The sequence below is a fragment of the Oncorhynchus gorbuscha genome, linkage group LG24, assembly GCF_021184085.1.
Source record: "Oncorhynchus gorbuscha isolate QuinsamMale2020 ecotype Even-year linkage group LG24, OgorEven_v1.0, whole genome shotgun sequence".
NCBI lineage: Eukaryota > Metazoa > Chordata > Actinopteri > Salmoniformes > Salmonidae > Oncorhynchus > Oncorhynchus gorbuscha.
In genome coordinates this window covers 49519245-49544399 of record NC_060196.1, presented here as the reverse complement: position 1 = coordinate 49544399, position 25155 = coordinate 49519245, and the positions used below count along the sequence as shown (strand labels likewise).

General features: G+C 41.5%; 1 protein-coding gene across 3 annotated transcripts in view; it reads left to right on the top strand.

Annotated features, from left to right (window-relative positions):
* The window catches only part of LOC124013203 (zinc finger protein 385D-like), a 42662-nt gene continuing 17507 nt past the window's right edge, over positions 1 to 25155 (top strand). For 2 of the 3 annotated variants that reach the window (XM_046327444.1, XM_046327443.1), the window contains exons 1-2: positions 1 to 191; positions 4043 to 4164. In XM_046327444.1, the coding sequence (XP_046183400.1) occupies positions 182 to 191; positions 4043 to 4164 (132 nt within the window). In that variant the 5' untranslated portion in view covers positions 1 to 181. The remainder of the gene's footprint in view (positions 192 to 4042; positions 4165 to 25155) is intronic. The other variant, XM_046327445.1, reaches the window with a different exon arrangement.

Sequence of the window (25155 nt, the reverse complement as noted above, 5' to 3'; positions counted from 1 at the left end):
GAGTAGCCTACTACAGCAGTGAGAGGTAGACTATTGTGGAGGAGACAAGACTCATTCCGGACCCATCGCACAGCTACGTTGCGCTAGAGTCGATTTGGCTGCGGGTGAAAGACTTGAGCGGCAGGAGCTGAATTTGCATGAAGACGGACTATTGCCTGTTGATAAATTGACGAAAACCAGGATGTATTTTGGTAAGTAGGTACTTCTACAGTGGGAAATTATCAGAATGCATTTAGGTAGCCTAAATAGATATATATGTATATATATATATTTGTTTTTACGGAAACGGGTTATACAAATTAAAATGTATGTCCCAAGTCTTATCGATATTGTTTTTATGGCTCAGTAGCTTAAATGCGCAGATAGTTGCTTCATTTAAAATGTGTCATTTAAAAAGATGCGCTCTTTGCGGGCAGAAACAGAAATAGCCTTTTGCCCATCCTGTATGTTGACCATCCGGCAAAGTTGTTAAGTCTGCCTTTTTGTTTTGTTTTCTTTATATATTCCAAGCACTTGGTGTAGCCTAATGTTGCATGAAATGTTTTACAAAATGTATTATTGTGTAATGCAGTATAGTATAGCCTAATCAAGTCCCAGTGGGCAAAACGTTAGTTGACAAATCCAACCGAATGTAAATTAAAACTAGACATTGAACTGACATCTGTGCCCAGGGCACTTTGTTTATGTTTAAGTTGACTTGGCCTACACATTGTCCCAGAGATCGGGCACAACTCTTACCACTTTCTGTCAGAATTTCTCCATGGCCTCAAGGCAATCTGCTGGCATTTCACTATGTTTTCATTCATGGTCTTTACTGTAATAATGATACTCCTGTTTCCTCACCTCAGAATTCTATGTGGTGATAAAGCATGACAATACTCCCTACTTCATGCCTGATCTGCTACATAATACTCCTCCACAGTCTATCTGCTTCCCAAATGGTACCTTATTCTGTACATAGTGCACTACTTTTGACCAGAGCCCTATGAGAGTGACCAATGGGATTAATTACAAATAATAGAATGCATTTGCCTCCCTGCATGTCTCTCAGCCACAGGGAATGTTATTACTATCTATACAGTTTCCATTCCAGGGCTATGCTCTATACAGAGAGAGAGTGACAGAGAGAGAGACAGAGAGAGAGAGCATGGGACTAAGAGTGTGAGAGAGAGAGACTGAGACAGAGAGAGACAGAGCGACTGAGAGAGAGACAGACAGAGAGACACAGCGCGAGAGAGACTGAGACAGAGAGAGACAGAGAGAGAGAGACAAAGAGAGAGACTGAGAGAGAGACACAGAGAGAGAGAGCGAGAACAGAGACACAGAGAGAGAGAGCGAGACAGAGAGAAACAGAGAAACTGCGAGAGAGAGAGAAACAGAAAGATAGAGAGAATATTTGTTTATTTATTTTCCCTTTTGTACTTTAACTATTTGCACACACTATTTGTCTTTATTATTTTTGGAGGTTTTGTGAGTCTAATGTTTACTGTTAATTTGGATTGTTTATTTCACTTTTGTTTATTATCTACTTCACTTGCTTTGCAATGTTAACATATGTTTCCCATTCCAATAAAGCCCTTAAATTGAAATGTAATTTAATTTAATTGAGAGAAAAGGCAAGAAGGGCCTTCTATGCCATCAAAAGGAATACAAAATTCGACATACTAATTGTGACCAACCACCTTGATTCGGCCTTATGTAGCAAAATATGAAATTGTGTTTTTTACATTGGATTAAAGCCGAGACAGAGTTACAAAATGGTACATCATACACTGCATTTGAGGAACAATGAAAAAGTAATTCTGCTTTGAAATTCGATAAACTTGTAACCTCACTTTTGAGAAAATGGCCTTTGAATGTTTTGGTACCTACTGTAGAGCTCTTCTTTGTCTACAGCCATTCAGCATCATCCACACCCTCTTAAGCTTTACCCCCACCCATCTCTTTAAGGGTTGATCCGAGCATTCTGTCCCTACAACAGCAGTCAAGCACCCAAGCTAACTGGCTAACATTGGCTAGCTTGCTAGCTACTTCCAGACACAAATGAGAGAACAGCTCAATGACCATTTTACTAGCCCTAGCAGAGCTGGTTAGGCTGTTTTTATGTTATCCAGAGTGTACACGTTTTTGCCAACGTTTACTGACACCGGCCATATTCAACGGGTGTTGAGCGTTCGGAAATTTGTCAGTTATTCTGCGCTCTGGCACATTCAGATGAGAATGCTCTGAAATCGGAGTAGATAGCCAGAGGGAATTTACCAGCTACTTCTATCAACAGTTGTCGCAGTGACATTCTATTGAAATTATTACTTACGTAGTGGAGTCTTTTGTTATGATATGTAGCTAGTTAGCTAGGTAAGCAATGAACCATAATCCCAACTCATTACGTTACTACCCTGCATGAATCTGCAAGTAGCTAAACCACCAGGTTCAATGTTAGCTAGCTAACATTAGGCTTTAACTAGCCAAGCAAATGGCTCTGAGATACGAATAATAAGATGATACGCGTAACTAGTTAGCTAGCTAGTTAAAGTGTACTGTTAGCTAGCTAACTTACACTTTAACACTAACTTGAAATGAAAACAACGTTCTGTCAAAATTAGAAATATCTGAAAATGTAGCTAGCTAGACTATCTTACCTGTATACATCATGGATGGACGCTTCTTCGTGTCATGGATGCCATGGTTGTGCTTAGTTTGAAGATGCAATCCGGAGACAGCTGTTTTCTCCATCTCCTAAACTATCATACTCAAATTTAAGCTGCGTTAGACAGGATTACCTACACATACTGACCAGCTCAAATAGACAGAAGCATGCTATATGGCAGACCAATCTGAACTCATCTCTCGGCATGTCCAGCCCACTTATTATCTCAGCCAATCATGGCTAGTGGGAAGGTTGCTCGCTTTTTCTGTGGTTAAACCAACTGGCTCATAATTTAACAATTGTATTCGTATTTAGAGATGGCATACAAGTTTGTTATTAAGGCACATGAAGGTTCACATGTTCCAGAAGGCATTTCGGCCAAAAAAAACACACATTTTGATAAAACAAAAAACTTTATGTTCAAATGACTCTCATGTGAAGTAGTGACCACGACATACGCCTAGTTTCCTGAAACGAGTCACAAGTAGGATCTGGCTAAAAATAAAATATAGAACCTATTGCTCTTTATGGTTGTGAGGTCTGGGGTCCACTCACCTACCAAGATTTCATAAAATGGGACAAACATTATTTGACCCTAAACAGAGAGTACACAGTGGCAGAATATCTGACCACTGTGACTGAACCAAAATTAAGGAAAGCTTTGATTATATACAGACTCAGTGAGCATAGCCTTGCTATTGAGAAAGGCAGCCGTAGGCAGACCGTGCTCTCAAGAGAAGACAGGCTATGTGCACACTGCCCTCCAAAATGAGGTGGAAACTGAGCTGCACTTCCTAACCTCCTGCCAAATGTATGACCATATTAGAGAAACATATTTCCCTCAGATTACACAGACTCACAAAGAATTTGAAAACAAATCCAATCTTGATAAACTCCCATATCTATTGGGTGAAATACCACAGTCTGCCACCACAGCAGCAAGATTCGTGACCTGTTATCACAAGAAAAGAGAGAGAGAGAGAGAGCGAGAAAGGGGGAGAGAGAGACAGAGAGAGAGGGGGGAGGGAGTGGGGGCAGGAACAGAGAAAACACATGCACAAACACAGACTCACACATACACACATACACTTGTAGGGTAATCAGGTCTAATGGTTGTGCAGCAGGGTGTGCGTGGGCCTCTGATTGATACGATTATATATTCTGGTTCTGAATCAAACTGTAATCAGGCTCTGTAGAAATGCAAAAACAAAAACATCACTCGATAATCAGGAACTCAGCCACACAAACAAAGCTAATCACAGAGGAGGACACATTAATGAGTTTATGTCCTTGTGTGTGACTGTCAGTAAAGCTGTGATTGACCCCCTCTCCCTCACCCTCTTTTTGTAACGAGAAAAATCTGTTTAGAATTGACTTGATCACTGCGTCTCCTAGGTAACGTCTGTCAGAACACCACCATGCACTCATTGGCCCGTGGGCCCTCTGCGAGTGGTGCCCAAACCTCCATGGCGCTGAAGCCCCTCCTCCCGTTCAGCCTGTTCCCTGGCTTCAGTGAAGTGAGTAGTGGCAATCACCACCATCACCATAGTTACAATGCTGTCAATCACTCTGTTGTCATCACAGAAGATTGATGCCCATACCACCCAGAGCCATATATTTATATGTAAATATATGGCTCTGTTTCCACCTACACACTTGTGTAGATCTGAAGAGATTAGATAAGCAACCGATGTTATTACTGGTATCTCTGCTTTACCCTTCTGATAGGCCAGGTGGAAACACCCCCTAAGGCTTGATTTGGGATTGGGTGCCTGTCACAATAATCCATATTGACACTGAGGTGACCTAGAGTGACCCAGCTAAGGGCCACAACCATTGACAAAGAAAGGTGGGACTCTGCAGGATGATATTCGTCTAATGGTTTAATCATCATGTCACACTGCAGAGACTGAAATCTGGTAAAACACAGCAGTTGAGAAACTAATGTATTACAGTACATGTCAGTTAACCATATCCCATAGGGATTAGGTTCAAATCAACATGGATAAGTAATACACTATGGGCCACCTGAGTGGCACTTCGGTCTAAGGCACTGCATTGCAGTGCTTGAGGCATCACTACAGACATGGGTTTGATCCCAGGCTGTGTCACAGCCGGCCGTGACCTGGAGACCCATGAGGCGGCGCACAATTGTTCCAGCGTCGTTAGGGGAGTGTTTGGCCGGCTGGGTTGTCCTTGTCCCATGGTGCTCTAGCGACTCCTTGTGGCGGGCTGGGTGCCTGCAAGCTGATTGTGCGGCTTGGCAAGGTTTCGGAGGACGCATGGCTCTCGACCTTTGCCTTTCCCGAGTCCGTACGGGAGTTGCAGCAATGGGACAAGACTGTAACTACCAATTGGATATCACAAAATTGAGGAGAAATAATGCAGTCTGTCCTCCATAGGCCCACCATGCGTGCACTTTTCTATCCGCTTAAAAACTCTGAAATGCAGAGAAACAACATATCACTCTTAATATATATGTATAAATTCAGACCTGACATACCGTACATTGTTCTTTTTGTTTTGTTGTTGTCTCTTAGTTAGTAGTACACAATTCTTTGACATTTCTCCACACATCCTGAGGTGAGCTTTACTCCAGTGGTTCCGTGGACCACCAGGGTACTGCAGGTGGTCTGCGATTATTATTATTATTTATTTATTTTTTGCAGACTTTGGTCTATTACAGTTTTTTCTATTCCAAAAATAAAAACAGATGGGAGTATTAATGGTATTATAAGCAATGTTACATTACTTTTCACAATGTAAATTGTTAACAATAAATATAATTATAATAGGCCTTTCATTTGTTACATTCATTGCTAAATATGGACGACATTTGGCCTCCCGAGTGGCGCAGCGGTCTAATGCACTGCATCGCAGTGTTGTGCCTTCAATACAGCCGTGACCAGGAGTCCCATGGGGTGGTGCACAATTGGCCCAGCATCATACGGGTCTTTCTATTAGAACTCTCAGTCCAGGTCCTTCTGTAGCTCAGTTGGTAGAGCATGGCGCTTGTAACGCCAGGGTAGTGGGTTCGATCCACGGGACCACCCATACGTAGAATGTATGCACACATGACTGTAAGTCGCTTTGGATAAAAGCGTCTGCTAAATGGCATATATTATTATTATTAGGACTTTCAATTATAACTCTTTGTCCAGGGCTTTCAATTAGAACTCTCTGTCTAGGTCTTTTTATTAGAACTCTCTGTCTATGTCTTTCAATTAGAACTCTCTGTCTAGGTCTTTTTATTAGAACTCTCCGTCTAGGTCTTTCTATTAGAACTCCCTGTCCATGACTTTCAATTAGAACTCTCTGTCCAGGGCTTTCAATTAGAACTCTCTGTCTAGGTCTTTTTTATTAGAACTCTCTGTCTAGGTCTTTCTATTAGAACTCTCTGTCCAGGGCTTTCAATTAGAACTCTCTGTCTAGGTCTTTTTATTAGAACTCTCTGTCTATGTCTTTTTATTAGAACTCTCTGTCTAGGTCTTTTTATTAGAACTCTCTGTCTAGGTCTTTCTATTAGAACTCTCTGTCCAGGGCTTTCAATTAGAACTCTCTGTCTAGGTCTTTTTATTAGAACTCTCTGTCTATGTCTTTTTATTAGAACTCTCTGTCCAGGTCTTTTTATTAGAACTCTCTGTCCAGGACTTTCAATTAGAACTCTCTGTCCAGGTCTTTTTATTAGAACTCTCTGTCCAGGACTTTCTATTAGAACTCTCTGTCTAGGTCTTTCAATTAGAACTCTCTGTCTAGGTCTTTTTATTAGAACTCTCCGTCTAGGTCTTTCTATTAGAACTCCCTGTCCATGACTTTCAATTAGAACTCTCTGTCCAGGGCTTTCAATTAGAACTCTCTGTCTAGGTCTTTTTTATTAGAACTCTCTGTCTAGGTCTTTCTATTAGAACTCTCTGTCCAGGGCTTTCAATTAGAACTCTCTGTCTAGGTCTTTTTATTAGAACTCTCTGTCTATGTCTTTTTATTAGAACTCTCTGTCTAGGTCTTTTTATTAGAACTCTCTGTCTATGTCTTTTTATTAGAACTCTCTGTCTAGGTCTTTTTATTAGAACTCTCTGTCTATGTCTTTTTATTAGAACTCTCTGTCTAGGTCTTTCTATTAGAACTCTCTGTCCAGGGCTTTCAATTAGAACTCTCTGTCTAGGTCTTTTTATTAGAACTCTCTGTCTATGTCTTTTTATTAGAACTCTCTGTCTAGGTCTTTCTATTAGAACTCTCTGTCTATGTCTTTTTATTAGAACTCTCTGTCTATGTCTTTTTATTAGAACTCTCTGTCTATGTCTTTTTATTAGAACTCTCTGTCTAGGTCTTTTTATTAGAACTCTCTGTCTATGTCTTTTTATTAGAACTCTCTGTCTATGTCTTTTTATTAGAACTCTCTGTCTATGTCTTTCTATTAGAACTCTCTGTCCAGGGCTTTCAATTAGAACTCTCTGTCTATGTCTTTTTATTAGAACTCTCTGTCTATGTCTTTTTATTAGAACTCTCTGTCTATGTCTTTTTATTAGAACTCTCTGTCTATGTCTTTTTATTAGAACTCTCTGTCTAGGTCTTTTTATTAGAACTCTCTGTCCAGGGCTTTCAATTAGAACTCTCTGTCTATGTCTTTTTATTAGAACTCTCTGTCTATGTCTTTCTATTAGAACTCTCTGTCCAGGGCTTTCAATTAGAACTCTCTGTCTATGTCTTTTTATTAGAACTCTCTGTCTATGTCTTTTTATTAGAACTCTCTGTCTATGTCTTTTTATTAGAACTCTCTGTCTAGGTCTTTTTATTAGAACTCTCTGTCTATGTCTTTTTATTAGAACTCTCTGTCTAGGTCTTTTTATTAGAACTCTCTGTCTAGGTCTTTTTATTAGAACTCTCTGTCTATGTCTTTTTATTAGAACTCTCTGTCTAGGTCTTTTTATTAGAACTCTCTGTCTAGGTCTTTTTATTAGAACTCTCTGTCTATGTCTTTTTATTAGAACTCTCTGTCTATGTCTTTTTATTAGAACTCTCTGTCTATGTCTTTCTATTAGAACTCTCTGTCTATGTCTTTTTATTAGAACTCTCTGTCTAGGTCTTTTTATTAGAACTCTCTGTCTATGTCTTTCTATTAGAACTCTCTGTCTATGTCTTTTTATTAGAACTCTCTGTCTAGGTCTTTTTATTAGAACTCTCTGTCTAGGTCTTTTTATTAGAACTCTCTGTCTATGTCTTTTTATTAGAACTCTCTGTCTAGGTCTTTTTATTAGAACTCTCTGTCTAGGTCTTTTTATTAGAACTCTCTGTCTAGGTCTTTTTATTAGAACTCTCTGTCTAGGTCTTTCTATTAGAACTCTCTGTCCAGGGCTTTCAATTAGAACTCTCTGTCTAGGTCTTTTTATTAGAACTCTCTGTCTATGTCTTTTTATTAGAACTTTCTGTCTAGGTCTTTTTATTAGAACTCTGTCTAGGTCTTTTTATTAGAACTCTCTGTCTAGGTCTTTTTATTAGAACTCTCTGTCTAGGTCTTTTTATTCTCTGTCTAGGTCTTTCTATTAGAACTCTCTGTCCAGGGCTTTCAATTAGAACTCTCTGTCTATGTCTTTTTATTAGAACTCTCTGTCTATGTCTTTTTATTAGAACTCTCTGTCTATGTCTTTCTATTAGAACTCTCTGTCTATGTCTTTTTATTAGAACTCTCTGTCTAGGTCTTTTTATTAGAACTCTCTGTCTAGGTCTTTTTATTAGAACTCTCTGTCTAGGTCTTTCTATTAGAACTCTCTGTCCAGGGCTTTCAATTAGAACTCTCTGTCTAGGTCTTTTTATTAGAACTCTCTGTCTAGGTCTTTTTATTAGAACTTTCTGTCTAGGTCTTTTTATTAGAACTCTCTGTCTAGGTCTTTTTATTAGAACTCTCTGTCTAGGTCTTTCAATTAGAACTCTCTGTCCTGGACTTTCTATTAGAACTCTCTGTCCAGGACTTTCAATTAGAACTCTCTGTCCAGGGCTTTCAATTAGAACTCTCTGTCTATGTCTTTTTATTAGAACTCTCTGTCTAGGTCTTTCTATTAGAACTCTCTGTCCAGGGCTTTCAATTAGAACTCTCTGTCTAGGTCTTTTTATTAGAACTCTCTGTCTATGTCTTTCTATTAGAACTCTCTGTCCAGGGCTTTCAATTAGAACTCTCTGTCTAGGTCTTTTTATTAGAACTCTCTGTCTATGTCTTTTTATTAGAACTCTCTGTCTAGGTCTTTTTATTAGAACTCTCTGTCTATGTCTTTTTATTAGAACTCTCTGTCTAGGTCTTTTTATTAGAACTCTCTGTCTAGGTCTTTTTATTAGAACTCTCTGTCTATGTCTTTTTATTAGAACTCTCTGTCTAGGTCTTTTTATTAGAACTCTCTGTCTAGGTCTTTTTATTAGAACTCTCTGTCTAGGTCTTTCTATTAGAACTCTCTGTCCAGGGCTTTCAATTAGAACTCTCTGTCTAGGTCTTTTTATTAGAACTCTCTGTCTAGGTCTTTTTATTAGAACTCTCTGTCTATGTCTTTTTATTAGAACTCTCTGTCTATGTCTTTCTATTAGAACTCTCTGTCCAGGGCTTTCAATTAGAACTCTCTGTCTAGGTCTTTTTATTAGAACTCTCTGTCTATGTCTTTTTATTAGAACTCTCTGTCTATGTCTTTTTATTAGAACTCTCTGTCTATGTCTTTTTATTAGAACTCTCTGTCTATGTCTTTTTATTAGAACTCTCTGTCTAGGTCTTTTTATTAGAACTCTCTGTCTAGGTCTTTTTATTAGAACTCTCTGTCTATGTATTTTTATTAGAACTCTCTGTCTAGGTCTTTTTATTAGAACTCTCTGTCTAGGTCTTTTTATTAGAACTCTCTGTCTATGTCTTTTTATTAGAACTCTCTGTCTATGTCTTTTTATTAGAACTCTCTGTCTAGGTCTTTTTATTAGAACTCTCTGTCTAGGTCTTTTTATTAGAACTCTCTGTCTATGTCTTTTTATTAGAACTCTCTGTCTATGTCTTTTTATTAGAACTCTCTGTCTAGGTCTTTTTATTAGAACTCTCTGTCTATGTCTTTTTATTAGAACTCTCTGTCTATGTCTTTTTATTAGAACTCTCTGTCTAGGTCTTTTTATTAGAACTCTCTGTCTATGTCTTTTTATTAGAACTCTCTGTCTATGTCTTTCTATTAGAACTCTCTGTCCAGGGCTTTCAATTAGAACTCTCTGTCTAGGTCTTTTTATTAGAACTCTCTGTCTATGTCTTTTATTAGAACTCTCTGTCTAGGTCTTTTTATTAGAACTCTCCGTCTAGGTCTTTCTATTAGAACTCCCTGTCCATGACTTTCAATTAGAACTCTCTGTCCAGGGCTTTCAATTAGAACTCTCTGTCTAGGTCTTTTTTATTAGAACTCTCTGTCTAGGTCTTTCTATTAGAACTCTCTGTCCAGGGCTTTCAATTAGAACTCTCTGTCTAGGTCTTTTTATTAGAACTCTCTGTCTATGTCTTTTTATTAGAACTCTCTGTCTAGGTCTTTTTATTAGAACTCTCTGTCTAGGTCTTTTTATTAGAACTCTCTGTCTATGTCTTTTTATTAGAACTCTCTGTCTAGGTCTTTTTATTAGAACTCTCTGTCTAGGTCTTTCTATTAGAACTCTCTGTCCAGGGCTTTCAATTAGAACTCTCTGTCTAGGTCTTTTTATTAGAACTCTCTGTCTATGTCTTTTTATTAGAACTTTCTGTCTAGGTCTTTTTATTAGAACTCTCTGTCTAGGTCTTTTTATTAGAACTCTCTGTCTAGGTCTTTCAATTAGAACTCTCTGTCCTGGACTTTCTATTAGAACTCTCTGTCCAGGACTTTCAATTAGAACTCTCTGTCCAGGGCTTTCAATTAGAACTCTCTGTCTATGTCTTTTTATTAGAACTCTCTGTCTAGGTCTTTTTATTAGAACTTTCTGTCTAGGTCTTTTTATTAGAACTCTCTGTCTAGGTCTTTTTATTAGAACTCTCTGTCTAGGTCTTTTTATTAGAACTCTCTGTCTATGTCTTTTTATTAGAACTCTCTGTCTAGGTCTTTTATTAGAACTTTCTGTCTAGGTCTTTTTATTAGAACTCTCTGTCTAGGTCTTTTTATTAGAACTCTCTCTCTAGGTCTTTTTATTAGAACTCTCTGTCTATGTCTTTTTATTAGAACTCTCTGTCTAGGTCTTTTTATTAGAACTCTGTCTAGGTCTTTTTATTAGAACTCTCTGTCTAGGTCTTTTTATTAGAACTCTGTCTAGGTCTTTCTATTAGAACTCCCTGTCTAGGTCTTTTATTAGAACTCTCTGTCTAGGTCTTTTTATTAGAACTCTCTGTCTATGTCTTTTTATTAGAACTCTCTGTCTAGGTCTTTTTATTAGAACTCTCTGTCTAGGTCTTTTTATTAGAACTCTCTGTCTAGGTCTTTCTATTAGAACTCTCTGTCCAGGGCTTTCAATTAGAACTCTCTGTCTAGGTCTTTTTATTAGAACTCTCTGTCTAGGTCTTTTTATTAGAACTCTCTGTCTATGTCTTTTTATTAGAACTCTCTGTCTATGTCTTTCTATTAGAACTCTCTGTCCAGGGCTTTCAATTAGAACTCTCTGTCTAGGTCTTTTTATTAGAACTCTCTGTCTATGTCTTTTTATTAGAACTCTCTGTCTATGTCTTTTTATTAGAACTCTCTGTCTATGTCTTTTTATTAGAACTCTCTGTCTATGTCTTTTTATTAGAACTCTCTGTCTAGGTCTTTTTATTAGAACTCTCTGTCTAGGTCTTTTTATTAGAACTCTCTGTCTATGTCTTTTATTAGAACTCTCTGTCTAGGTCTTTTTATTAGAACTCTCTGTCTAGGTCTTTTTATTAGAACTCTCTGTCTATGTCTTTTTATTAGAACTCTCTGTCTATGTCTTTTTATTAGAACTCTCTGTCTAGGTCTTTTTATTAGAACTCTCTGTCTAGGTCTTTTTATTAGAACTCTCTGTCTATGTCTTTTTATTAGAACTCTCTGTCTATGTCTTTTTATTAGAACTCTCTGTCTAGGTCTTTTTATTAGAACTCTCTGTCTATGTCTTTTTATTAGAACTCTCTGTCTATGTCTTTTTATTAGAACTCTCTGTCTAGGTCTTTTTATTAGAACTCTCTGTCTATGTCTTTTTATTAGAACTCTCTGTCTATGTCTTTCTATTAGAACTCTCTGTCCAGGGCTTTCAATTAGAACTCTCTGTCTAGGTCTTTTTATTAGAACTCTCTGTCTATGTCTTTTTATTAGAACTCTCTGTCTAGGTCTTTTTATTAGAACTCTCCGTCTAGGTCTTTCTATTAGAACTCCCTGTCCATGACTTTCAATTAGAACTCTCTGTCCAGGGCTTTCAATTAGAACTCTCTGTCTAGGTCTTTTTTATTAGAACTCTCTGTCTAGGTCTTTCTATTAGAACTCTCTGTCCAGGGCTTTCAATTAGAACTCTCTGTCTAGGTCTTTTTATTAGAACTCTCTGTCTATGTCTTTTTATTAGAACTCTCTGTCTAGGTCTTTTTATTAGAACTCTCTGTCTAGGTCTTTTTATTAGAACTCTCTGTCTATGTCTTTTTATTAGAACTCTCTGTCTAGGTCTTTTTATTAGAACTCTCTGTCTAGGTCTTTCTATTAGAACTCTCTGTCCAGGGCTTTCAATTAGAACTCTCTGTCTAGGTCTTTTTATTAGAACTCTCTGTCTATGTCTTTTTATTAGAACTTTCTGTCTAGGTCTTTTTATTAGAACTCTCTGTCTAGGTCTTTTTATTAGAACTCTCTGTCTAGGTCTTTCAATTAGAACTCTCTGTCCTGGACTTTCTATTAGAACTCTCTGTCCAGGACTTTCAATTAGAACTCTCTGTCCAGGGCTTTCAATTAGAACTCTCTGTCTATGTCTTTTTATTAGAACTCTCTGTCTAGGTCTTTTTATTAGAACTTTCTGTCTAGGTCTTTTTATTAGAACTCTCTGTCTAGGTCTTTTTATTAGAACTCTCTGTCTAGGTCTTTTTATTAGAACTCTCTGTCTATGTCTTTTTATTAGAACTCTCTGTCTAGGTCTTTTTATTAGAACTTTCTGTCTAGGTCTTTTTATTAGAACTCTCTTTAGGTCTTTTTATTAGAACTCTGTCTGTCTTTTTATTAGGTCTTTTTATTAGAACTCTCTGTCTAGGTCTTTTTATTAGAACTCTCTCTAGGTCTAGAACTCTCTGTCTAGGTCTTTTATTAGAACTCTCTGTCTAGGTCTTTCTATTAGAACTCCCTGTCTAGGTCTTTTTATTAGAACTCTCTGTCTAGGTCTTTTTATTAGAACTCTCTGTCTAGGTCTTTCAATTAGAACTCTCTGTCCTGGACTTTCTATTAGAACTCTCTGTCCAGGACTTTCAATTAGAACTCTCTGTCCAGGGCTTTCAATTAGAACTCTCTGTCTATGTCTTTTTATTAGAACTCTCTGTCTAGGTCTTTTTATTAGAACTTTCTGTCTAGGTCTTTTTATTAGAACTCTCTGTCTAGGTCTTTTTATTAGAACTCTCTGTCTAGGTCTTTTTATTAGAACTCTCTGTCTATGTCTTTTTATTAGAACTCTCTGTCTAGGTCTTTTTATTAGAACTCTCTGTCTAGGTCTTTTTATTAGAACTCTCTGTCTAGGTCTTTCTATTAGAACTCCCTGTCTAGGTCTTTTTATTAGAACTCTCTGTCTATGTCTTTTTATTAGAACTCTCTGTCTATGTCTTTTTATTAGAACTTTCTGTCTAGGTCTTTTTATTAGAACTCTCTGTCTATGTCTTTTTATTAGAACTCCCTGTCTAGGTCTTTTTATTAGAACTCTCTGTCTATGTCTTTTTATTAGAACTCTCTGTCTAGGTCTTTCAATTAGAACTCTCTGTCCTGGACTTTCTATTAGAACTCTCTGTCCAGGACTTTCAATTAGAACTCTCTGTCCAGGGCTTTCAATTAGAACTCTCTGTCTATGTCTTTTTATTAGAACTCTCTGTCTAGGTCTTTCTATTAGAACTCTCTGTCCTGGACTTTCTATTAGAACTCTCTGTCCAGGACTTTCAATTAGAACTCTCTGTCCAGGGCTTTCAATTAGAACTCTCTGTCTATGTCTTTTTATTAGAACTCTCTGTCTAGGTCTTTCTATTAGAACTCTCTGTCCAGGGCTTTCAATTAGAACTCTCTGTCTAGGTCTTTCTATTAGAACTCCCTGTCTAGGTCTTTTTATTAGAACTCTCTGTCTATGTCTTTTTATTAGAACTCTCTGTCTATGTCTTTTTATTAGAACTTTCTGTCTAGGTCTTTTTATTAGAACTCTCTGTCTATGTCTTTTTATTAGAACTCCCTGTCTAGGTCTTTTTATTAGAACTCTCTGTCTATGTCTTTTTATTAGAACTCTCTGTCTAGGTCTTTCTATTAGAACTCTCTGTCCAGGGCTTTCAATTAGAACTCTCTGTCCTGGACTTTCTATTAGAACTCTCTGTCCAGGACTTTCAATTAGAACTCTCTGTCCAGGGCTTTCAATTAGAACTCTCTGTCTATGTCTTTTTATTAGAACTCTCTGTCTAGGTCTTTCTATTAGAACTCTCTGTCCTGGACTTTCTATTAGAACTCTCTGTCCAGGACTTTCAATTAGAACTCTCTGTCCAGGGCTTTCAATTAGAACTCTCTGTCTATGTCTTTTTATTAGAACTCTCTGTCTAGGTCTTTCTATTAGAACTCTCTGTCCAGGGCTTTCAATTAGAACTCTCTGTCTAGGTCTTTTTATTAGAACTCTCTGTCTAGGTCTTTCTATTAGAACTCTCTGTCCAGGGCTTTCAATTAGAACTCTCTGTCTATGTCTTTTTATTAGAACTCTCTGTCTAGGTCTTTCTATTAGAACTCTCTGTCCAGGGCTTTCAATTAGAACTCTCTGTCTAGGTCTTTTTATTAGAACTCTCTGTCTATGTCTTTTTATTAGAACTCTCTGTCTATGTCTTTTTATTAGAACTTTCTGTCTAGGTCTTTTTATTAGAACTCTCTGTCTAGGTCTTTTTATTAGAACTCTCTGTCCAGGTCTTTTTATTAGAACTCTCTGTCTAGGTCTTTTTATTAGAACTCTCTGTCCAGGTCTTTTTATTAGAACTCTCTGTCTAGGTCTTTTTATTAGAACTCTCTGTCTAGGTCTTTTTATTAGAACTCTCTGTCTAGGTCTTTTATTAGAACTCTCTGTCCTGGACTTTCTATTAGAACTCTCTGTCCAGGACTTTCAATTAGAACTCTCTGTCCAGGGCTTTCAATTAGAACTCTCTGTCTAGGTCTTTTTATTAGAACTCTCTGTCTAGGTCTTTTTATTAGAACTCTCTGTCTATGTCTTTTTATTAGAACTCTCTGTCTAGGTCTTTTTATTAGAACTCTCCGTCTAGGTCTTTCTATTAGAACTCCCTGTCCATGACTTTCAATTAGAACTCTCTGTCCAGGGCTTTCAATTAGAACTCTCTGTCTAGGTCTTTTTTATTAGAACTCTCTGTCTAGGTCTTTTTATTAGAACTCTCTGTCTATGTCTTTTTATTAGAACTCTCTGTCTATGTCTTTTTATTAGAACTCTCTGTCCAGGGCTTTCAATTAGAACTCTCTGTCTAGGTCTTTTTATTAGAACTCTCTGTCTATGTCTTTTATTAGAACTCTCTGTCTAGGTCTTTTTATTAGAACTCTCTGTCTAGGTCTTTTTATTAGAACTCTCTGTCTATGTCTTTTATTAGAACTCTCTGTCTAGGTCTTTTTATTAGAACTCTCTGTCTAGGTCTTTCTATTAGAACTCTCTGTCCAGGGCTTTCAATTAGAACTCTCTGTCTAGGTCTTTTTATTAGAACTCTCTGTCTATGTCTTTTTATTAGAACTTTCTGTCTAGGTCTTTTTATTAGAACTCTCTGTCTAGGTCTTTCAATTAGAACTCTCTGTCCTGGACTTTCTATTAGAACTCTCTGTCCAGGACTTTCAATTAGAACTCTCTGTCCAGGGCTTTCAATTAGAACTCTCTGTCTATGTCTTTTATTAGAACTCTCTGTCTAGGTCTTTTTATTAGAACTTCTGTCTAGGTCTTTTATTAGAACTCTCTGTCTAGGTCTTTTATTAGAACTCTCTGTCTATGTCTTTTTATTAGAACTCTCTGTCTATGTCTTTTTATTAGAACTCTCTGTCTATGTCTTTTTATTAGAACTCTCTGTCTAGGTCTTTTATTAGAACTCCCTGTCTAGGTCTTTTTATTAGAACTCTCTGTCTATGTCTTTTTATTAGAACTCTCTGTCTATGTCTTTTTATTAGAACTTTCTGTCTAGGTCTTTTTATTAGAACTCTCTGTCTATGTCTTTTTATTAGAACTCCCTGTCTAGGTCTTTTTATTAGAACTCTCTGTCTATGTCTTTTTATTAGAACTCTCTGTCTAGGTCTTTCTATTAGAACTCTCTGTCCTGGACTTTCTATTAGAACTCTCTGTCCAGGACTTTCAATTAGAACTCTCTGTCCAGGGCTTTCAATTAGAACTCTCTGTCTATGTCTTTTTATTAGAACTCTCTGTCTAGGTCTTTCTATTAGAACTCTCTGTCCAGGGCTTTCAATTAGAACTCTCTGTCTAGGTCTTTTTATTAGAACTCTCTGTCTAGGTCTTTCTATTAGAACTCTCTGTCCAGGGCTTTCAATTAGAACTCTCTGTCTATGTCTTTTTATTAGAACTCTCTGTCTAGGTCTTTCTATTAGAACTCTCTGTCCAGGGCTTTCTATTAGAACTCTCTGTCTATGTCTTTTTATTAGAACTCTCTGTCTATGTCTTTTTATTAGAACTCTCTGTCTATGTCTTTTTATTAGAACTTTCTGTCTAGGTCTTTTTATTAGAACTCTCTGTCTAGGTCTTTTTATTAGAACTTTCTGTCTAGGTCTTTTTATTAGAACTTTCTGTCTAGGTCTTTTTATTAGAACTTTCTGTCTAGGTCTTTTTATTAGAACTTTCTGTCTAGGTCTTTTTATTAGAACTTTCTGTCTAGGTCTTTTTATTAGAACTCTCTGTCTAGGTCTTTTTATTAGAACTTTCTGTCTAGGTCTTTTTATTAGAACTCTCTGTCTAGGTCTTTTTATTAGAACTCTCTGTCCAGGGCTTTCAATTAGAACTCTCTGTCCTGGACTTTCTATTAGAACTCTCTGTCCAGGACTTTCTATTAGAACTCTCTGTCCAGGACTTTCTATTAGAACTCTCTGTCCTGGACTTTCAATTAGAACTCTCTGTCCTGGACTTTCTATTAGAACTCTCTGTCTAGGCCTTTGGGCAGGTGGGTGAGTTGCCCCTGTGTTGAAAACGCACTGGCTACTCCTGGTCCCTGAGACATGCTGATTAGTCCTGGCCCCTGAGACACACTGGCTAGTCCTGGCCCCTGAGACACACTGACTACTCCTGGCCCCTGAGACACGCTAACTAGTCCTGGCCCCTGAGACACACTGACTACTCCTGGCCCCTGAAACACACTGGCTAGTCCTGGCCCCTGAGACACGCTAACTAGTCCTGGCCACTGAGACATGCTGACTAGTCCTGGCCCCTGAGGCACGCTAACTAGTCCTGGCCACTGAGACATGCTGACTAGTCCTGGCCCCTGAGACACATTGGCTACTCCTGGCCCCTGAGACATGCTGACTAGTCCTGGCCCCTGAGACATGCTGACTAGTCCTGGCCCCTGAGACACGCTGACTAGTCCTGGCCCCTGAGACACACTGACTAGTCCTGGCCCCTGAGACACGCTGACTAGTCCTGGCCCCTGAGACACGCTGACTAGTCCTGGCCCCTGAGACATGCTGACTAGTCCTGGCCCCTGAGACACACTGACTAGTCCTGGCCCCTGAGACACACTGGCTACTCCTGGCCCCTGAGACACACTGGCTACTTCTGGCCCCTGAGACACACTGGCTACTCCTGGCCCCTGAGACACACTGGCTAGTCCTGGCCCCTGAGACACACTGGCTACTCCTGGCCCCTGAGACACACTGGCTACTCCTGGCCCCTGAGACACACTGACTAGTCCTGGCCCCTGAGACACACTGACTAGTCCTGGCCCCTGAGACACACTGGCTACTTCTGGCCCCTGAGACACGCTGACTAGTCCTGGCCCCTGAGACACGCTGACTAGTCCTGGCCCCTGAGACATGCTGACTAGTCCTGGCCCCTGAGACACACTGACTACTCCTGGCCCCTGAGACACACTGGCTACTTCTGGCCCCTGAGACACGCTGACTAGTCCTGGCCCCTGAGACACGCTGACTAGTCCTGGCCCCTGAGACACGCTGACTAGTCCTGGCCCCTGAGACAAGCTGACTAGTCCTGGCCCCTGAGACAAGCTGACTAGTCCTGGCCCCTGAGACAAGCTGACTAGTCCTGGCCCCTGAGACAAGCTGACTACTCCTTGCCCCCGAGACAAGCTGACTAGTCCTGGCCCCTGAGACAAGCTGACTAGTCCTGGCCCCTGAGACAAGCTGACTAGTCCTGGCCCCTGAGACACGCTGACTACTCCTTGCCCCCGAGACAAGCTGACTAGTCCTGGCCCCTGAGACAAGCTGACTAGTCCTGGCCCCTGAGACAAGCTGACTAGTCCTGGCCCCTGAGACACGCTGACTACTCCTTGCCCCCGAGACATGCTGACTAGTCCTGCCCCCTGAGACAAGCTGACTAGTCCTGTCCCCTGAGACAAGCTGACTAGTCCTGGCCCCTGAGACAAGCTGACTAGTCCTGCCCCCTGAGACAAGCTGACTAGTCCTGGCCCCTGAGACAAGCTGACTAGTCCTGGCCCCTGAGACACGCTGACTACTCCTGGCCCCTGAGGGCTCTCCTTCCTGCGCTTGGTAATGAATGTGTAAAATAATCCTATGCCTATGACAAGGTTTCGGAGATAAACAGCAAAACACTTACTCAGAGGAGAATGTTGCCACTTTCACTTCATTTTCAGTGTTTTAGGTTAACACCTACACTTCAAAGTGTGTGTGCTTTGTGTGTTTGTGTGTGTTACGACAGCTCTCCCTCTAATAACTCTCTCTCTGTAAGGCCACTGCCCCTGATGGGAAACTAAACACACGTTGGTCAGGGTCTCACTCCATTTCACTTCTCTTTACCAAACCCTTCCACGTTTCTCTCCTCTGTGAATCTCAAATCACCGCCTCCCCATAGGAGAGTAACTAAAGAACAGGAAGCATATAAATAGTAACTAAAGAACAGGAAGCATATAAATAGTAACTAAAGAACAGGAAGCATATAAATAGTAACTAAAGAACAGGAAGCATATAAATAGTAACTAAAGGACAGGAAGCATATAAATAGTAACTAAAGGACAGGAAGCATATTAATAGCAACTAAAGAACAGGAAGCATTTAAAATGTTACTAAAGGACAGGAAGCATATTAATAGTAACTAAAGGACAGGAAGCATATAAATAGTAACTAAAGGACAAGCATATAAAATGTTACTAAAGAACAGGAAGCATATAAATAGTAACTAAAGGACAGGAAGCATATAAATAGCACACATATAACAGATACACTTCTTCTTAGATTAGCTTTCAATGAGAAAGACATGTCCCCCCTCTCATTCCCTCCATGTCCCCCTTCTCACTCCCTCCATGTCCCCCCTCTCATTCCCTCCATCCCTCCCCCCTCTCACTCCCTCCATGTCCCCCCTCTCACTCACTCCATGTCCCCCTCTCACTCACTCCATTTCCCCCTCTCACAACCTCTATGTCTCCCCCTTCACTCACTCCATGTCCCCCTCTCACTCCCTCCATGTCTCCCCCTCTCACTCCCTCCATGACCCCTTCTCACAGCCTCCATGTCCCCTCTCTTATTCCCTCCATGTCCCCCCTTCACTCCCTCCATGTCCCCCCTCTCACTCCCTCCATGCCCCCCTCTCACTCCCTCATGTCCCCCCTCTCACAACCTCCATGTCTCCCCCTCTCACTCCCTCCATGTCCCCCTTCTCACAGCCTCCATGTCCCCTCTCATATTTCCTCCATGTCCCCCCTTCACTCCCTCCATGTCCCCCCTCTCACTCCCTCCATGTCCCCCTCTCACCCCCTCAATGTCCCCCTCTCACACCCTCCATGTCCCCCCTCTCACCCCCTCCATGTCCCCTCTCTCATTCCCTCCATGTCCCCCCTCTCACTCCCTCCATGTCCCCCCTGTCACTCCCTCCATGTCCCCCTCTCACCCCCTCCATGTCCCCCTCTCACTCCCTCCATGTCCCCCTCTCACGCCCTCCATGTCTCCCCCTCTCACTCCCTCCATGCCCCCTCTCACTCCCTCCATGTCCCCCTCTCACCCCCTCCATGTCCCCCCCCTCTCACTCCCTCCATGTCCCCCCTCTCACTCCCTCCATGTCCCCCCTCTCACCCCCTCCATGTCCCCCCTCTCACTCCCTCCATGTCCCCCCTCTCACTCCCTCCATGTCCCCCCTCTCACTCCCTCCATGTCCCCCTCTCACCCCGTCCATGTCCCCCCTCTCACTCCCTCCATGTCCCCCTCTCACCCCCTCCATGTCCCCCCTCTTACCCCCTCCATGTCCCCCCTCTCACTCCCTCCATGTCCCCCCTCTCACCCCCTCCATGTCCCCCCCTCTCACCCCCTCCATGTCCCCCCTCTCACCCCTCCATGTCCCCCTCTCACTCCCTCCATGTCCCCCTCTCACCCCCTCCATGTCCCCCCTCTCACCCCCTCCATGTCCCCCCTCACCCCTCCATGTCCCCCCTCTCACCCTCCATGTCCCCCTCTCACTCCCTCCATGTCCCCCCTCTCACATGCCCTTTTCCATGTCCCCCCTCTCACATGCTTTGCCTTCTTTACACTGTCTTTCTGTCTGTCTTCTGTCTGTCTGTCCATCCATTCCACCCTGTCTGTTGTCTGTCTGTCTTACACTGTCTGTCTGTCTGTCTGTCTGTCTGTCTGTCTGTCTGTCTGTCTGTCTGTCTGTCTGTCTGTCTGTCTGTCTGTCTGTCTGTCTGTCTGTCTGTCTGTCTGTCTGTCTGTCTGGCTGGCTGGCTGGCTGGCTGGCTGGCTGGCTGGCTGGCTGGCTGTATGTGGTGGTGATTGGTCAGTAGGTTTTCCCAGAATGTTAATGAAATCTGGCTAGGGTAATGGGAATCCGCCCCCTCTCTCAAAAACAGCACTGATGATTTTAACCTGTGGGTGTTTCAGTTGCGTTTGTGTGTACAGTTGAGCTGAACCCTGGCTGCGCTGTCAGTGTTTGTATTTGCTAGTGTGTGTGCGTGTGCGTGTGTGTGTGTTACTGTTAGCATTTTCCCCAGAAGTCTGTAAGCGCACATACCCTCCAGCATGTATTTTTGTTTGGCGCCCACATGGGGTTGTCATGGTTACAGGAATGTGTGTGTCATGTGCCAAGCAGCACGTCTAAAGGGGAGCGATTGATGGGTTGTTTGGCTTGTTGTGTGGTGTTTCTTTTGGGAAAGGCAGAGAGGGGGGCCATAGTGTCCTAAGTGGCCTCTTCGTGGGTTGAGAGAGTTAAACAAACACTCACTCATTCATTTCAGTTCCACATTAAATACTGGCGTTGTCTAATAACAGTCAAGATATTGCAATGCAATAACGGTCAAGAGATGTAATAACAGTGAAGAGATGTAATAACAGTGAAGAATGATTACCCATCCTTCTGCATGTACTCATTCAACCAGAGCCGTACTGACTAGTCTCTCTGTCCACAGCCATAACTCATACTACTGACTGTACTGACCATGATCATCTCAAACTCAGAACTATGTCTATCACCTCCCTCAGAGGGACCAGGAAGTGGGAGCTCCAGTACAGCGGTGTTCATACTATGCATGATCTGTTTCTGTCTACTGACACGTAGCCCTTAACTCTCTTTCCTACAGCACATAAAGTAGACAAAAGACAGGTTATAGGAGGGATTGAGAGAATGACAGGTGACATTTGTAAGTGTGAAAAGAGGAAGATACACACAGACAGATAGAGAGAGAAAAGGAGAGAAATTCAAATAACAAATCTAATCCAATGTATTTATAAAGCCCTGCTTACATCAGCTGATATCTCAAAGTGCTGTACAGAAACCCAGCCTAAAACCCCAAACAGCAAGCAATGCAGGTGTAGAAGCATGGTGGCTAGGAAAAACTCCATAGAAAGGCCAAAACCTAGGAAGAAACCTAGAGAGGAACCAGGCTATGAGGGGTGGACAGTCCTCTTCTGGCTGTGCCGGGTGGAGATTATAACAGAACATGGCCAAGATGTTCAAACGTTCATAGATGACCAGCAGGGTCAGATAATAATAATCACAGTGGTTGTCGAGGGTGCAACAAGTCAGCACCTCGGGAGTAAATGTGAGTGTAAAGGAGAAAGAGAGTGATTGGTTAGATTTGGGAGAGTGTAGTGATGGGTTAGGGTTGAGAGTGTAGAGTGATGGTTGAGGGGAGAGTGTAGAGTGATGGTTGAGAGGAGAGTGTAGAGTAATGGTTGAGGGGAGAGTGTAGAGTGATGGGTTAGGATTGAGAGGAGAGTGTAGAGTAATGGGTTAGGATTGAGAGGAGAGTGTAGAGTGATGGGTTAGGGTTGAGAGGAGAGTGTAGAGTGATGGTTGAGGGGAGAGTGTAGAGTGATGGTTGAGAGGAGAGTGTAGAGTGATGGGTTAGGGTTGAGAGGAGAGTTTAGTGATGGTTGAGGGGAGAGTGTAGAGTGATGGTTGAGGGGAGAGTGTAGAGTGATGGTTGAGGGGAGAGTGTAGAGTGATGGTTGAGGGGAGAGTGTAGAGTGATGGTTGAGGGGAGAGTGTAGAGTGATGGTTGAGGGGAGAGTGTAGAGTGATGGGTTAGGGTTGAGAGGAGAGTAGTGATGGTTGAGGGGAGAGTGTAGAGTGATGGGTTAGGGTTGAGAGGAGAGTTTATGGTGATGGTTGAGGGGAGAGTGTAGAGTGATGGTTGAGGGAGAGTGTAGAGTGATGGTTGAGTGATGGGAGAGTGTAGAGATGGGATGGTTAAGAGGGAGAGTGTAGAGTGATGGTTGAGGGGAGAGTGTAGAGTGATGGGTTAGGATTAAGAGGAGAGTGTAGAGTAATGGGTTAGGATTGAGAGGAGAGTGTAGGGTGATGGGTTAGGGTTGAGAGGAGAGTAGTGATGGTTGAGGGGAGAGTGTAGAGCGATGGGTTAGGGTTGAGAGGAGAGTTTAGTGATGGTTGAGGGGAGAGTGTACAGTGATGGTTGAGGGGAGAGTGTAGAGTGATGGTTGAGGGGAGAGTATAGAGTGATGGGTTAGGATTAAGAGGAGAGTGTAGAGTAATGGGTTAGGATTGAGAGGAGAGTGTAGAGTGATGGGTTAGGGTTGAGAGGAGAGTGTAGAGTGATGGGTTAGGATTGAGAGGAGAGTGTAGAGTAATGGGTTAGGAATGAGAGGAGAGTGTAGAGTGATGGTTGAGGGGAGAGTGTAGAGTGATGGTTGAGAGGAGAGTGTAGCGTGATGGGTTAGGGTTGAGAGGAGAGTTTAGTGATGGTTGAGGGGAGAGTGTAGAGTGATGGTTGAGGGGAGAGTGTAGATTGATGGTTGAAGGGAGAGTGTAGAGTGATGGTTGAGGGGAGAGTGTAGAGTGATGGGTTAGGGTTGAGGGGAGAGTGTAGAGTGATGGTTGAGGGGAGAGTGTAGAGTGATGGGTTAGGGTTGGGTTTAAGAGGAAGAGTATGATGGGGAGAGCTGAATGTGACATTGATGAGACAGAAACATAGGAGGTGAGAAAGAGGGGAGGAAGGAATGGAGGGAGGGGGTTAAGGAGTTGATTTATATGAATTCATATATGTTTGTAAAATGTGAAGAAAAAAACTTTATTAATGAATATTACTTAAACAAAACCAGTAAAGTTGTGGTCAGAGAGCTATGGGTTTAAAGATGATCATGTAAAAGTTAAGTTAAGGAGTGAAGAGGGTTCATCGTGGAACAGACGGGGTGGAATGTGGAGTGCTAGATCAGAGAGGGGGATATAAGGGTTGACGGTACTAAAGAGTTAGGAGGGTGGTGAAGGGTAGGAAGGGGGGGTGCTGAAGAGTTAGTAGGTGGGGAGTGGGGGCCTTAAGGTCACAGAGTACATGATAGAAGACAGCAGAGGAGAAAGGCTTAGAGCAGACACACACACTCTTGCTTGTGCATACAGGAGCACATAACAGGCTTAGCGTGTCATCACAGTTGGACCTCAGAAGCACATAACAGGTTTAACTTATCATCACAGTAGGAATCAGAAACACATAACAGGATTAACATATCATCACAGTAGGAATCAGGAACACATAACAGGCTTGACATATCATCACAGTAGGAATCAGAAACACATAACAGGCTTGACATATCATCACAGTAGGAATCAGAAACACATAACAGGCTTGACATATCATCACAGTAGGAATCAGAAACACATAACAGGATTAACATATCATCACAGTAGGAATCAGAAACACATAACAGGATTAACATATCATCACAGTAGGAATCAGAAACACATAACAGGATTAACATATCATCACAGTAGGAACTCAAGCCCCTTTCTTCCCACATCCACACTGTCCCTCCAGTTGGAAGGAATTTATCCCTAGGTAAAAAGTGCGGAAGAAAACCTCATTTTCTAAGTACAGTCTAGTTTGACAGCCTCATGATAGAAGTCCTGTTCTATGGGTCGTTATGGTTCATTATTAGAAGGATGCTAAATCCAGGAAAGTGTTGTGCATGTTTAGTTCTGCAGCGCTCTCCATCACACACACGCACACACACACACACACGCACGCACGCACACACACACACTCCACATCTCCATACTCCCACCAGATGGCCTTTGAAGACGTGACTTACAGCCTCTCTGAATATCAGTGTTGTTTTACTGCTCGTTCCGTTTTACACTGCAGGTCATTGTTTTGTTTTGCTTCAGAAAGCCCATTCCCCTTTTATTGGAGTGTCTGCTTATTAAAACCCCACTATAGGTAAATACCAGAATCACACACACACACACACACACACACACACACACACACACACACACACACACACACACACACACACACACACACACACACACACACACACACACACACACACACACACACACACACACAGAAGCACGCACACACACACAGAAGCACACACACACACACACACACACAGCACACACACACACACACACACACAGAACACACACACACACACACACACACACACACACACACACACACACACACACACACACACACACACACACACACACACACACACACACACACACACACACACACACACACACACACACACACACACACACACACACACACACACACACACACACACACACACACACACACACACACACACACACACACACACACACACACACACACAGAAGCACACAGAAGCACACACACACACACACACACACACACACACACACACACACACACACACACACACACACACACACACACA